At 37.9% G+C, this 16,129-nt stretch overlaps 3 protein-coding genes across 3 annotated transcripts; 1 reads left to right on the forward strand and 2 right to left on the reverse strand.

Moving 5' to 3' along the window:
• Positions 1–3,859: 3,859 nt before the first annotated feature.
• LOC116024889 lies at positions 3,860–6,221 on the reverse strand. The gene is made up of 2 exons (XM_031265910.1): positions 5,930–6,221; positions 3,860–5,755 (listed from the first exon to the last, which is right to left on the reverse strand). Exons 1-2 carry the CDS (start codon positions 6,191–6,193, stop codon positions 4,685–4,687), a joined length of 1,335 nt encoding a protein of 444 aa, XP_031121770.1. The 5' UTR covers positions 6,194–6,221; the 3' UTR covers positions 3,860–4,684.
• Positions 6,222–6,832: 611 nt separating this feature from the next.
• LOC116025356 (protein ANTAGONIST OF LIKE HETEROCHROMATIN PROTEIN 1) lies at positions 6,833–9,390 on the forward strand. The gene is made up of 2 exons (XM_031266566.1): positions 6,833–7,183; positions 7,962–9,390. Exons 1-2 carry the CDS (start codon positions 7,009–7,011, stop codon positions 9,014–9,016), a joined length of 1,230 nt encoding a protein of 409 aa, XP_031122426.1. The 5' UTR covers positions 6,833–7,008; the 3' UTR covers positions 9,017–9,390.
• Positions 9,391–9,791: 401 nt separating this feature from the next.
• On the reverse strand, positions 9,792–15,690 carry LOC116025355 (protein NETWORKED 1D). The gene is made up of 4 exons (XM_031266565.1): positions 15,391–15,690; positions 15,147–15,298; positions 11,353–14,819; positions 9,792–11,041 (listed from the first exon to the last, which is right to left on the reverse strand). Exons 2-4 carry the CDS (start codon positions 15,247–15,249, stop codon positions 9,929–9,931), a joined length of 4,683 nt encoding a protein of 1,560 aa, XP_031122425.1. The 5' UTR covers positions 15,250–15,298; positions 15,391–15,690; the 3' UTR covers positions 9,792–9,928.
• Between the last annotated feature and the right edge of the window lie 439 nt (positions 15,691–16,129).

The raw sequence follows: 16,129 nt of genomic DNA on the forward strand, positions 1-16,129 counted from the left end.
AAAAAAAAAAAAAAAAAAAGAAGAAGAAGAAGAAGAAGAAGAAGCAAGATGTATATAAATTAAAATAATGAAGAACAAAAAAAGGGTTTGTCCGTAAATAAAATGATGTTCTTAAAGTCACTTAAAGAATAAGGGTTTAAAAAAAAAAACACAGAGAAGTAAATGTCAAACACTATCAGAATTATTATCACAAAATGATTTAGATAAGAAAGAAATATGTAAAGAAGTGCATGATCTATGAATCTACCAACAACTGCCATATCTCTTATGGTCATTTCGAAATACCTCCAAATTATTACGAGAATAGTGCATCTTATTGCTCTGGATGTCAAGACCGTAAAGGGATACATACCTCTATTTTTTTTATTTTATTTTTTTTGTTAAGGCCCACAATAAGAAGAAAAAGAAGAAAAAAATGTAGATTTGAAATCATTCCAACAACAGAGAACAAGTCTAGTGAAAATACTCATCATCTTCTTTCACTTTACAAAGTAATCACAACAGTTGAGCCATCTTCTCAAAACCCATAGTTGAAAACTCACTGCAAGGAGAGAAAGAGGTTGATATAGCCATCATGTGTACTTGCATTATTTCCACCAAGTGCAATTTGACTTGAATTTTCTATATCTAAAAAAAAAAAATCTATATCCACTTTATATTCTTTTTATGCTCCAAAAGTTAAATTCCAACCCCAAGTACCTCTGGTCTTGTTCTCAAACTTCATCTCTATGACCAGTTGATCGAGTTGTTCGCGCGAGCAAATTCCTTTTTATCTTAAATTTATAGGCAGTAGTCCATTTTTAGTTCTTTTTTAAAACATTGTCATTTAATTTGGTCATAGTATTATTGTGGGATGACCAATTCTAATCCTCCGTTAACAAAATTGTTAAATTATCGTTAAATACAATGACATTTTGATATTTTTGTACAAAGTGGGTTGACCTGCTATATTTTTATTTTTATTTAAAAAAATCATAATTGAAGACCTAAATGTCATTGTATTTTACAAAATTTAAACTATTTTGTTGATGGAGGACAAAAAATGATCATACCACAATAATACTAGAACCAATGCATGATTGTTATTGGGCATTCATTTTCTTTAATTTACAAGAAAGTTCGCAACCGCTACCCAAATGTGCGGGACATTCATTTGTTACTCGTCCATTTGCAACAAAAAATTGGAGTAAATTCCCCGATTTGGTCCCTCGACTATTAAGATTTCACCACTTTGGTCCCTCGACTATTAAGATTTCACCACTTTAGTCCCTCGAATGTCAAACTTGCTCAATTTCATGCCCAACTATGCAATTGTTAACCAAAATGATCCTAATCAGGCCTATTTTGATTTGGACAAAGAATTTTTTAAGTAAAAATTGCATAGTTGATGATGAAATTGAGCAAGTTTAGAAGTCAATGATCAATTAAAGTGGTGAAATTATAATAGTTGAGTGACTAAATCGAGTATTAACTCTCAAAAAATTTTGTGTGGTAATGACTTTATGAGTCTCGAAAATTTTGTTTTGAGTAAGTGTAAGCTGAGCTCCATGTAAGGGTCCTATCACATTCATTTGTAACACATTTATCAACATATCTTGTCCATTTACTAGTGCAGCTTGTTTTGCCAAATCCTATAGTTAAGCCAGCCCGTAATAAAGCCGTTCAATGACAATCTCTGCCAAAAAAAAAACAAAAATGAAAAGCGCAAAGAGAATGAAAGAGCTAACTTTAACAATGAGGATATGGGACCATAGCCTTTTCTTGACTTTAGGACTCAAAAAACGACAAGTCATATACCTTTATTCCCTCCGCCTGCCTCAAAATTCCGATCATCATTCGTGTCCTTTCCCTTTCATTCTCTTGTCAGCTTGTTTATGATAGTTGATAGTTTTATGGGATCTAATCCATTATAAAACTAGGTAATTAGGGGTTAAATTGGTAGCTAACAATTAGTAATAGTAAATTGAACTTTTAGGCACATGTAACATTTCGGACCGTAACAAATAATATTAGTTAAATTTGGACCAATAAAAAGCATAACATTAGATTGTCTGAAAGCAGACTTGAAGAAATAGAGAATTCATAAGCCGAATCTTGGTGCCAAACATGTGATCCATATAGACCTTGAACACAGTTGTTATGCCGTGGACCCAAGTCCACCTTGCAAGGTGGACCTGGGTCCAAAACCGTCACCGTGTTGTGAGCTGAGGCTAACGGTGCCGTTAGTCTGCGACTCATCTGCCATCTTCACTAATTTCCACCATTTCCTCAGCTTCATCCACCATTCTCGCCGTCCTTGACAGTATTGTATATCGCCATTTTGCAAGCATAGTCTTCATCGCAATTTTGCAAGCATTCTAAAGCATGTATTACTTTTTCACATTCTTATATTAGGGTTTGTAGATAAAGAATTTCTGGTTTTAGTAAATATTTTGTGATTCTAACTAGTATAATGAGTTTATTTAGAATAGGGTTTATGTTCTATGTAATATACAATGTTAATGGTTCAAAATGGAGTTATATTGTGAACATGGAGTTATTTTTTTGTGAACTAGAGTTCTGTATTTGTGAATGTAAAGCTATGTTGTTGTGAACCTAGAGGTCTGTGTTTGTGAACCTAAATCTCTGTATGTGTGAATGTATAGTTCTGTTATTGTGAACATGGAGTTATATATTTGTAAACATAAAGTTCTGTATCTGTGAATGTAGAGCTATGTTGTTGTGAACCAAGAGCTATGTGTTTGTGAACATAGAGTTCTGTATTTGTGAACATAGAGTTCTATAACTGTGAACATGTAGTTCTATTGTTGTGAACTTAGAGCTCTGTGTTTGTGAACATAGATCTCTATATCTGTGAATGTATAACTCTGTTATTGTAAACATGGAGTTATATTTTTGTGAACATAGAGTTCTGTATTTGTGAATATAGAGATATGTTGTTGTGAACCTAGAGCTCTGTGTTTGTGAACCTAGATCTCTATATCTGCGATGCATATCTCTGTTATTGCGACGAAGTCGATTTGCGAGGGAGAGCTACAGTTAACGCCGCTAACTTTTTTTTATAATTTAAACAAAAGCTAATAAAACGACACGTTTTGGACCCAGGTCCACCTTGGACAATATACACTCAAAAATGAACTTTTTTTTATAATTTAAACAAAAGCTAATAAAACGACACGTTTTGGACCCAGGTCCACCTTGGACAATATACACTCAAAAATGTGAAAGTGTTATCCAGTATCAGTTTATATACACTGCAGTTACATTTCAACACAACTACAGTTACATTTTGATATAACTACAGTTTCATTCGATAATATAAAAACAAATATGAGGCAATATCTTTTGAAATGAACTGTAGTATCAGTTACGGAGCTCCGTTACAACTAACGGCAACCATTTCCCCTACTTACTGAAACTGCGTCGTTTTGTGACCATGGTCCACAATTCCACCGTATAACGAGTGTGTGTATTTAGAGAAAGATAGCAAATTTCACTTTCGGTCATTGTTAGAGTATTATTAATTAGCGTTCACGAATTTAAAAACTTTCAATTTGACTCCACTTACAACTATTCAATTTTCCTCAATTTCAATCTCTCTAACCACTAACCAAATTACCCAGTAAAAAGTAAACGAAAATTTTAATGGGTAAAATTATGAGGACAACTTAGTCTTTTGTTTCTTGCTTCTCTTTCTTCCCCATTTCTTGCTCCGAAACCGTGTCCAACCTTTTGTTGGTAAATTGATTAATCAATTAAAGTAGGCAAAAGAGTTAAATAATTACATCAAACACAAATCAAGCCACAAGCGATCAAATAAAACTTGAATTTTCGTAGGGAAAAATTCACAATCCTTGTGTTAGGTCCAGTCTGAATTCAGGTGTAATTAAAGTTTTTTTTAGTTCTAAAGTTTAATTACACTTTAATAAATAGTTCAAGGATTTATTTTAACCTTATCTAAAAAAAAAATTAATATTAACCTGCCATTCAAGATTGAAACTGGGATGAATTGCAGGCCGCATTCAACCTTAATCTGGCATTGGTCCAATCTCCTTTTAGTTATAATCGCCCTCAATGTAGCATACATTGTGCTCTGTTTTACATGGAACAGGATATGCCTTCTCTATCCATATAATCGCCCTCAATGTAGCATACACTGTGCTCCGTTTTACATGGAACAGGATATGCCTTCTCCATCTATTTAATTCCTTACAAGTAGTTCAATGACTTTCTAGTGCTGATCTTGACTTGCATGCCTGGAAGTGGTGCTGTTCATGAAACCGAACTGGGATCCTAGCATATGTGCCAAACCAAGGAACTGCATTCTCACAAATCCTTATGACCCATCCGATCCACTTGTTACTGAAAAAGACGTGATCAAGGCCATGTACAATCCACAACCTACTTGGCTAGTTAAAAACGGATTTTTCTTTAATACTCTGTATGTCGCAAATGGTAAAATTGCTCCAAAAGTCCACTTCATTACAGCACTTCGATAAATCCCTTCCCTTTGGTCTTTACCTCAATCAACATGTACTCCTATGTGGCAACAGAGAGCAACCCTTGAAGAGAGATGGTCCAATACGTGTTGTAGTGTTGAATTCTCAGACTATTGAAGCACCATTTTGAACTAAAATGCACGAGAGACAACAATTCATGAGTTTATAGGAGTTTTACCCTTGAGCTATCTGTTTGATTGCAAGCCACTACTGCCGTAGTACTGATTGGTAGTTTCTCGAGAAAAATCTGCAAATGTCATCCCGTCTTTTAGCCTTGATGAAAGTGACGGGACAATATTACGAATCTTCTGACTAAGTTTCTCTAATTCCCGCTCTTCTCTGGGGTCATCTTCAGAACAGAACCCGCAACTTTGATCATCCGAGTGTAACTGCTTAAGAGGGTAATCTGAAAGATATAATTTTTTGCTCCATGCCGGCTGCAAGAAGACAACAAATGTTTCCCTGCTCAAGTTTTTAGGTTTTGGCGGTCTGCATACACTATGAAGTGTTGCTCGGAGCTTCCCCTTGGATAGTATATCAGCCGCTTCCCCAACCTGCACTATCAAACTCTCTGGAGGTGCCTTCACCATAAAAACCTGATCTTTTTGGGGATCAAATATTTGCAAATATGTGTGTCCACTAGGGGAAGGAGATTCTAGCTCACAAGGCATGCACAAATTATTATTTTCCTCCGTTAGTGCTTCATTGTCAGATGACAATATAAACATCGGCACTGTTAATACAGTGAATATGCCATAGTCATAATGCCACTGCTGCCACAACATAGAGTCGCTCAAGTCCTCATCACAACCCTCACTCCCCATCTGTTTAGAACCTGTTTCCTCACTTCTTTTGATTTCAATTTTGTTTTTGGCTCCCATCTTTACACTTCTATTAGCGGATTCTTTAATGATACGATTGTCAATAGTGGAATGATAGTGGATAAGGCGTCCTTTTGCCGTGCCAGATTCCAGTAAGCTCTGCTCGAGATCGTGTCCTCCAATGAATTTATCACATATCTGTGCAAGACAAAGCCCTACCTCCATCATGCAGTACCCCAGCTCATTAAAGATATATCCTAAATCCTTGAATCCCATATGATCAACCTCTAAACAGTCCTCTCCTTCAACAACTCTATGATGTATTGTTCTACAAGAATTACTCTCAAACCTTTCGTCATACTTCAATTTCTTTGCAAATGATGACACAATTCTATCCAAATTCTTCAACGGAACATCACTCCCCAAATCATGTTCCTGATAATTTACCAGGAAAACAAAAATTTATTTCTCGATTATATTCACAATAAGATTATTTCATTATATTCCGGCGATTGATCGTATTAAATGCGAAGCAAATATATGATTGATCGACAGAAGTGTTAAGTGCAGTTACAGGAATGTAGAGAAAACAGAAGGATGAAGTGTTACCTTAAGAAGCTTTTTGCGATCTTCATTGTTGAGAAGTGCGAGCTTCCGGGATAAAGGAAGTAAACTTCGACGGAGACTTGAGGTTTTGGGGACTCCGGTGATGGCAAGTAGGCCCGGACCGTTTGGCCCTAGGGCTTCCATTACCATTCTGGCTATAGATTCCAGCCGTTGAATTTCTTCGGTTGATTCAACGGCTTTGTCCGAAGACAATAGGATGAGATCCGAGTAACGGAGCTCGTCGAGTTCCATTATTTCTCCTTCCATTTCTGTACTCGCCGCTCGCCGCTGCTAATCCCGTTCGGCGGGTTCTATTCGAAGGAGACGAGCGTTATATTCTCGAGGACCTAAAACGACGCCGTCCTAAGAATTCTATTTTCTACCCGTGTTATACTGTGGACCATGGTTCAAATAGAACTTTGAACCATAGTCTAATACAATTGTCAAATGAAACTATAGTAGAGTTAAATTGATATTTTAGTATTATTAAAATAAATTTAATGTGTGTGAAAAATGAAATTAGAAATATATAGCTTATGTAATATACTAATATCGTATAATGCCATATAAAATTGTAGTAGAACCAAAATAATACATTAATGTTATTATAATGAAATTAGTGTATAAAAATGAAACTAAAAAACATAACTCATATAATAATATATATTGTCAAATGAACATGAAATGTAATTAAAATTACATTTCAATGTTATTATAATTAAATTAGTGCATATGAAAAATTAAACTGAAAAAAATAGAGCTCATACAATAACGTATATTATCAAATGAAATTACAGTAAAATTAAAATGATAATAAACTAATGTACATAAAAAATAAAATTAAAAAAAACAGAACAATATTGTCAAATTGAAACTGAAATTTAATTAAAATGATATAGCCTAATTTTACTTTAAGATACATGGATCATCAATTCATCATCCACAGTGAAATTTGCCATTTTTCTACTGGCTGGGCTTGGTTTAAACATTACTACGGCCCATAATTGCAAGCTAACTAAAGCCTCTTTCACTGCAAGGAATCGATTTCTCTTCCAGTGGAGTGGAATCTGCAGTTGTAGTGGATGGCTCCGCCCAAAAAATCCAAGAAATTGAAGAAGGATGCTAAGAAATTGAAGAAAAGAAAGATCAAGAACAAGAGCAAGAGTGGCAAGATAATCAGCACAGTACCTGTAGACAACAAGGCAGTTGATTCCGATTGGTGGGATTCTTTCTGGCACAAGAACTCTTCTTCCCCAGGTTTTGCTTGCTTCCATTTTCTCCTTAAATTTCTTCTTTCTTCTCCTTATTAAACTGCAATGGTTGAGAATTCTTTTGCGAATTAACTTCGATGATTTAGGTCACTCTCTGCGGAGTTATATTTTAGCTTGAAATTACAAGTTTCAAGAATGCACCTTTAGGGATTGACATAAATAGTCCAGTGTAGCTCGTAATCTCTTGTGATCTTTCTATCAAAAGAGCGTTGTGCTTGTTTGGATTTATGATGGTTAGTTATTCTCTACTGCAATATGAATCTGTTTAAGATCTTGATTTGGCTCTTCAAATGAGGAGATTAGTGTTTTTTTGTTGCTGTTATTGTTATTGTTGTGTGTGAGAGAGAGATTCTTTAGAGTTGTAGAATTATGTTCCTTGTGGGTTAGCAAGTTCAGTTCCAGGCTTCCAGTTAGGACTCGGGCTTTAAAATGGGTAGAAGAAGAGATTGGAGTTGGAGACTCAAAGTAAAAGAGAAATGGAAAGTAATGTAATCAAGATCCTTTCCTTTATTACAAACATTAATGGAGTCATAGGTTTAGATGCTGGTTGGTTGAATGACAAAGATAATGTAAGGGGAATAATATTTTTCCTGCCCCTTTCCATTCAGTTTCTCCTATTAGATTGAAGACTTAAATGGAGCCTTAGTCTTTCGCTTTTTCATATAATTTCTTGTCAGTTTTTATATTAGTCATTGCATTTGTTTTTGCCTCCATAATGAGGTGTTAAATAAATACTTCCTTTTAATTTCAACTGTGTATTGCAGGTTTGAGTATACCTTCTGATGAGGCAGAAGGTTTCAAGTACTTCTTTCGCGTTTCGAAAAAGACTTTTGATTACATATGTTCACTTGTGAGGGAGGATCTCATCTCAAGGCCCCCTTCAGGTCTCATCAATATCGAGGGAAGGCTCCTTAGCGTTGAGAAGCAGGTTGCAATCGCCTTGAGAAGATTGGCATCTGGTGAATCACAAGTTTCAGTTGGAGCTTCATTTGGAGTTGGGCAGTCTACCGTTTCTCAGGTGACTTGGAGGTTCATTGAGGCACTTGAAGAGCGTGCGAAGCATCACCTCAAGTGGCCCGAACCGAATAAAGTGGAAAAAATCAAGTCAGAGTTTGAAGCATCGTTTGGACTGCCTAATTGTTGTGGAGCAATTGATGCAACCCACATAATAATGACCCTTCCCACCGTTCAAACATCAGACGACTGGTGTGATCAGGAGAACAATTACAGCATGCTTTTGCAAGGGATTGTAGATAGTGAGATGAGATTTTTAGATATCGTGACTGGATGGCCTGGGGGCATGACTACTTCCAAACTATTGAAGTGTTCTGGATTTTATAAACTTTGTGAAGCTGGAGATCGTTTAAATGGCAGTGCCAAAATGACATATGAAGGACAAGAGATTAGGGAATATATAGTTGGTGGTTTTGGTTATCCTCTCCTTCCTTGGCTTATTACTCCTTGTGAAGAAGATAAGGAGCTTTCATCAGCCATGTTGGATTTTAATGCGGTGCATGAGACTGCAAGATCACTTGCAGTAAAGGCATTCTCGCAATTGAAGGGCGGCTGGAGAATCCTGAGTAAGGTTATGTGGAGACCTGATAAACGGAAGCTGCCTAGTATTATCTTGGTGTGTTGTCTGCTTCATAATATCATAATTGATTGTGGGGACCGGTTGCATCCGGATGCCGCTTTGACTTGTCATCATGACTCCGGTTATTTGGGACAGAGCTGCAAGCAAATTGATCCAATAGGGAGAACTATAAGAGATAACATAGCCAAGCACTTGCGGGATACAAAGATTAGTTATTCATCTTGATGACACTCTGACTCTGGTTATTGAGCAAGGGAGCATCCTCAAGGCTTCAACCAAGATGTACATGCCCAATTTATGTTGTTTTTGTAGTAACAAAGCAATATGTTTTTATGCTTGTAAGGGGAGAGGAAGGAGTGAAAACCAGATTGGGAAAACGGGTTGATTGCTTAATGAAAATATTTGATCCTCATATGCTTAGTGTTAAGGGAAGGATTTGTATGTAACATGTACAATGTCTGACATGCCAAACTGTTGGGCAGAGGCCGGTGATGGGCAAGTCCTGTAATTGGTGGCTAGGGAGATTGTTGGGCGGAGGCCGGTGAAGGGTCAAGTCCAACACCTTGTCTCTCAAAAATAAAATTGTACCTTCACTGTGAGTTATAGCTTTTGGCATAGTGGTAACTGGTAAGTGTTTAATCTTGGCATAGTGGTAAGTGCTTAGTGCTATCAGAGTCAGGTCACAAGTTCTAAGACGGGCAACTGTTGGGAGGGGGAATTGTTCGGCGTAGGCTGGTAAAGAGTCAAGTCCAATGCCCCACCTCTCGAGAATGTGATGGTAGTGATAAGCGTTTGATCTTAACACAAACAATCTTTTTTGCGAGGGCACTGCCGCACTCTCTTTGGCGTGGATATATGGGGAGGAGCTGAAGCTCAAGTACATAGAGTAGTATTGGGAGTATGGAAAAGGCCCTTTCCAAGAAGACAATGAAGAGAATAACACAACCAATGCAAACCTGCCCTGATAAATTGTTTCACTAATTTTACAGAAACTACTCCGGGGGAGAAGATAAACAATTCATTTTGGTAAATCTGTAAAGAGTATATGAATATAATACATACACACAAAAAGAAATTAATCCTACACACTAAGTTGGTCTGTATATGGTATTTGAGTAGTAGCTGAGTAGGGATGTATCAATCTCCTTGAGTTGCAGGCTGGACACAACAAGCACAGCATCTTGCTTTCTTTCTCCTCTCTCTTGTTCTAACCCCATACAGATAATCTCGCAACAAAACTCTTCTTTTTTCTTCAGACATTCCTGTTTTGCCTGTGCAATCTCTTTCATCATCAAGTTTCAGCAAAGCAAACTGCACCTTCTGCACTTCTACCTGTAAAACGCCAATTTTCTCAGATACTCTTCGAGCCTGTTCTGAGATTCTCCTCCTGCCAACACTTTGATTCTCCTCTAACTCCACTGCAGATGATGAGGACCCACCTTCAAGGTTTTTCATTAGTTTCCCACTCAGATCAATTAACTTATTCATAGCACCCATGGCATCATTCAATTGCCCCTTCAGAGTTTCACATTCAACAACTGTTTTCCCTCTTCTGCTCTTCTCAGTACTCTCAAGTTTACTCTTCAAGTCCTGTACCGTAATTTGAAGGTTCATCAGCTTCTGAACATCAGAACTAAGCCTTTCTAAGACTTTTCTCCTGTTCCTCTCTTGAAGATCCATTGATCTTTTGGAGACCTCCAATTTGTCCACTCCCAACTCCTCATCTGAACCAAGACGATCACTTTTCAGTTTCCTCACTGATTTGCGACGGGAATTACTATTCTTCCCAGTGATTGGAGGATCTGCAATTGCAAGCCTAGCCTTGCAAACAGTAAGACCGATGCTTGTATTCCAATCAGCAGTGTCCCATACTTCAAGTGTATGGTTATCAGCTTCAACCGATTCTCGTTTGCCAGTACTATAAGGTGACCAATCAGATATCTGGTCGAGCATAATATCTTTTGTCAACATCCCATTTTCTGTCTCCAGGACTCCAAATGCAAGCTTAGAGTTTTTCCTATGGTCATGGTTTTTAGATTTTAACTCTTCTATCTGTTTCTTTGCAACCTGCAGCTTGGAATGCATTCTCACATTCTTTTCCTCCTCAAGCTGCTTCATTTCAATTAAAGCCTTCTTAATAGCTTCAACCCGTGCTTCCAAACCTTGTAGGTCTGAAACTACATCTGTTGAGATGGAACTTTCATTTTCTCTTGGATTGTTTCCAAAATGAAAGTTTGCAACTAAATTAGCCTGTAAATAATAAGCAATAGACTGTAAGGCTGTAAGCACATAACATATTTTCATGTTTCCTTTAGTCTTTTGGACTAAAATATAAGGAAATTTCAGGGGTTACTTTCATTTTAAGATTTGAAGTACCCATCCTAGATCCTATAACACACTGGAAAGTTCAAGACACAGCTATAAAAAATAAGAATCACTCGGGCAAAATTACAGGATTCTGGAAATGATAACTTTTTTCATCTAACTAGATCTATGTATACCAAAATTTCAATAGATGATAAGATAGTGCACTCAGATTGATGTGAATTTAACTCCATTACCTCATTATCAGGTTCTTGAAGTTTTCCAGGTATGTGTTTCTCCAGGGATGATATGCATTTGCTCAAAGAAACAATAGCAGCGCAACACGCAGCCAGTTGAGTTTTATGAGTGTTGCTTTCAACATCCAGAATGCTTAACCTTTCTCTTAAAAGTTTGAAATCATTGGAGGTGCTTTCAGCTTCAAATCTCTCATGCCTAGCCATGAGCTCAGAAACTTTTTGCTCATATAAAACGTAATAACACATGTACATATACAATTCCCTGAAAAGCTTCTCCATTTCTGATTCCAATCTGTGGATCTCATTAGTTTGCTTCAGGAGTTCAGAATGCAATGCTTCCTTTTGCTTTTTAGTATTCCCATTCTCTTCACATAAGTGGTGAAGCTCATTGTCCAAAAAGAGTTTTGCTTCACGAAGATTTCCATTCTCTGTGCTCAAATGTTCACATTCTGCAGACAATGCTTCAATCTGCTGTTCTTGGAGAACTGTAGTCCGTTTAGCATCATTGTGTTCTCTTCTCAGAATCTCCAAACTTTCATATAATTCCAATCTCTCGTTTTCTGTGAGGCTGAGCTTCTTCCTTATTTCCTGAAGTTTCAGCTCATTCTCAAACAATAAATTCTTTCCAATTTCAATATCATGATTTAATTGATCATTGACAATCCTTGCAGTATTCAACTCATCTTCTACCTTCTGCAATGTCTTTATCAGGCTGAGATTTTCAATCTTTACCTTTTCCAACACCCTCTTAATTGAGCTCAGCTTTTCTGTGGTTTCACCATGGACTTCGTGTAGCTTGTTAACATCTGAAATGAGTGTCTTTATTTGCAAAGAGTTTTCTTTCATGTAGTTCTTGAACACCAAAGAGAGGGTATCAAGTGATAATAATTCACCACAGATAACATAGTTCTCCTGTTCTGAGATATGTCTTTTTTCTTCCCAGAAAGAAAACTCGTCACTCAAGGATCTCTTGTCCTCGTGAAGTTTCAAATGCTCTCTCTCTAAGGCATCATAAGCTACTTGCAGAGTCATCAATTTGCTGCTCAGATTCTCTATCTGAAGTTCCAATAAGTTCTCCTTACTCTCTTTTTCCATTAGTTTTGCTTTCATTTCTTCATTCATTTCTCGCAGTTCAACAGCTTCACTATGCAAGATGGAAAACTGATGAGATCTAATCCTGAGCTCCTGGTGAATAATGCTCTTTTCTGTATGGAGATTCTCTGCCTCTAGTTTTAGCTTCTCTAGCAAAGTGACAAGAACCAAAATCTGAACAGCCAATTGCTGATTTTCTTCCTCGGTTTTGCAGAGAGATTCTTTAATACTTTCAATTCTACCATGAAGATATGTTTGGTCTTCAATGTCCGCATAACTTTTCTCCAGGTTGTGCAGCCTTAACTGGGTGGTTTGCAACTCAGCAATTAAACTTTCCATTTTACCTGAAAGATCCTCTTTCTGATTCATTAGTATCCGGTACGAATCTTCTAAGCCTTTTGATTTTACCTTCAAGCTTTGGACTTCATCATGTGCATCAGAAAGGGAATTCTCCAGAAAAGCGTTTTTTGCCGAGAGCTTTTCCAGGTTCTCAGTTGTCAATTGCAGCTGACCAACTAAAGCTCCTCTTTCATCAAGAAGAGTTGATTTTTCAACCAAAAGGGATTGGCAAGAGAACTCCAAAGCCTTAAGTTTCTCTCTAACAGCTTCCATCTCAGCACTTGTATCCGAAAGGAAATTCTCCAGAATAGAATTTTTCTCAAGAAGCTGTTCAAATAACTTTAGCTTCTCCAAAAGAACCTCTTTCTCACCGTTTTCTCTCTTGCACGTCTCTTTTAAGTTGGAGTTCTCATCCTGCAATTCCTTCACAGATGATCCGAAGCATTCTGGGTCTAGGCCTAACGCATGCACTTCCTCCAAGATAGATAGATGTTTCTTGTTCAAATCATTCATCCCTTCTCTCAGACAGGATATTTCTTGTTGAAGAGCATTTCTTTGGTCCACTTGGAGCTCAACCTCTTTCTCGAGTCTCCCTTTTGTTTCCCTCAAGCTCAAGATCTCATCTTGGATATTTCTTATTGACATGGATGAGGATAAATTGAGTTCAATGAGGTTCTTGTTCTCCTCTTGTCGCTTCATTACTTCATCATTCAATCTCTGGTTATCAGTTTGCAGATCCTTTAAGAGTTGGACCCGATTCTGCAGTTCTGAAGCTAGAGATCTCAGTTCTTCTTGAGCTTGCCCATGCACGTCTTGTAACGTTTGGAAAGCGATTTCAACCTCCACAAAACGCAAGCGCTCTTCTTGTACGCATGCCCACAACCTCCCAAAATCCTTATTTTTCTCTGTAAGTTGTTGATTCTGGCTGTCCATCTTCAATGTCAAAGCTTCCAGCTCAGAGTGGAGAGACTGATTAGATGTTTCTAACACGAGGCACCGCTCTTCTGCTCCCTTCAACTTCGCACCTCCATTACCAATTTGTGCGTTAAGTAGTTGTGTTTCTTCCTGAGCAGAAGAGAGCTTACCCTCTAAACTAGAGATTGTCTCCAAACATTTCTGGTACTTTAGAGCTGCAGCTTCCTTCTCCTCTCTCAATTTGGGCATAGATTGCTTCAAAAGTTCAACCTCAGTTTCAGCTCTTTTTACTCTTTCATTTAACTTTATGGCATCTTCCTCTGCATTTTGTAACTTATTCTCCAGTTTAGCTATCATCTCAATAGACTGCACATCGAGTTCAGCTTTATTAGCTCTTTCACCAAGTGCGGCACTATCCTCCCGGGCACGACACAGGGCTTTCTCCAAAGCAGAAATCCTATCCAAGCATTCGCTGTATTGCTGAAGACTAGCTTCCTTTTCAGCTTCCATCTTAGATATAGCCACCTTCAAGGCTTGAATTTCAGCTTCAGCTTTGCCTGCTTGCTCACCGAGTTCTTGGGCACGAGAGCCTTGCGATTTCAGCTCAGACAGCTCGCCAGATTCGCCTGCCTCTTCCAAATCTGAATATGCCTCTACTGCTTCAAGAGTGTTGCCCACATTGCTGTGCAAACTCTGTTCTTCCCCATGGCCTCCACATCCAAACAGATCTTGATTCGGGTTCAATCCATTCCCTTTCGTTACAGAATCAGAATCGAAATCCTCTGTAAATGCCCCATTCCTCCCCACATCAAAACTATACGCCATTTGCAGCTGATCCGGTGTGTGAGGATCAGTCCCAGAAGCAATGCTTGCAGGTGAATCATCAATAAAATTCAATGGAACTTGGTTTGGAAAAGCTTCTGCCATGGTTTTTTGGGCCTGGCGGATCACCCCAGTCGCGTGATCATATCTTTCAGCCAATGCACGATAAGCTCGATACAACTCCTCCACCAATTTCATGAGCTCCGGACGCTTCTTGTAGTACATTTCTGCTCTTCTTGCAAAAGAATCAGCATCTTCTTCAATAAGTTTGATCATTGCTTTCACTTTTGCATCCATATCTACATACATATCAAATGAAAAAAGCAAGGTAAACATCACATTGTCCTTTCCTGGATGAGATGTGATTGAAGGGAATATATATACATTTAGAGAGTGTTGGGCAAAAGCCAGTAAAGGGCCAAGTCCATCACCACGCCTTGCCTTCCGAAAATATGATCGAAAATGTGATGATAGTTTATAAGGAAATAAAGTTAGGTCTTCGCGGCTAGATATAGCTTTTGGCGTAATGGTAAGCAGTCATGGATTTGAGTCCCAGCAAGAGCAAAAACATATTGATCCTAACGGAGAGAGAGAGAGATATTTTGGATGAAAGAAATAGGGTAAACCTGTGAGATTCTCCTGAAGCCATTTTGAATTCTTGGGGCTAATGTGGCTATCCCACCACCAAGAGTACATTCTTCTCGAGTCTGCATGTGATAATTTTGCCATCTAAACCCAGATGTGGTGGATAAACCCTCCAACTTCTGATCTCTCACACCTATCAAACCAAAATACAAACATATATGCCCAAATCCAATTCCAAACAAATATGAACTGTGAGATCAGGGATGAGATAGATAGCAAAATTACCTCAATCAAACTTGAATCGCAATATCCCACTCAACAATCAACAATGTGAGAATCATGCATCATTACCTCAATCAAACTTGAAAATTGTATCATGCATCATAATTGTGAGAAGCAACTAGCCAAAACAAGCGTATGAATCAATATACAGATGCAGGGGAAACTGAAAGTTTGGAGCCTGAGAATCAAAGCTCACCCGAAGAAGAAAAAAAAACCGAAAGAAATGGAAACTGAAAAGCAAAAGTGAATTGGGATTGAGATTGGCTGTCAAGAGAACATCTTTTGTGATTCCGTTTTCTCTCTCTCTCTTTCTCTCTCTCTTCATTGCCGTTGGAGTTTATGGCTTTGGTGCTACGCTGGGGTGTTGTTGAGTGCAGCAGTGCACTCTTTTGGGCAACTGCCAGAGTGGAAGTGGAAATAAAGTTGAAGACTGAAAAGGTGTAAGTAAAGAAACTTCTCAACCTTCTCCGGGGCTCCAATATTACCTGCCTTAACTTTTGTTTTTCCAAAAGAAATAATTATTAATTCTACTCCCAAAAGTGTAAAGTTCTTACCATATGTATTAATTGAGGCCAAAACAAACAAGGGAAGAAATATTCAAAATCAATGATGAATCACTGTATCATAAGTAAGGAGAATCTCGCCTCCGAGACTTAGTGTAGTTAGTTTGTCATCTGAGTCATGACTAGAGGTGATCGTGTGGGGTTCGAATTCCACTAGAAACATGTACGGGAAAATGCTC

This window comes from Ipomoea triloba, chromosome 7 (assembly GCF_003576645.1).
Source record: "Ipomoea triloba cultivar NCNSP0323 chromosome 7, ASM357664v1".
In the NCBI taxonomy this organism is placed as follows: domain Eukaryota; kingdom Viridiplantae; phylum Streptophyta; class Magnoliopsida; order Solanales; family Convolvulaceae; genus Ipomoea; species Ipomoea triloba.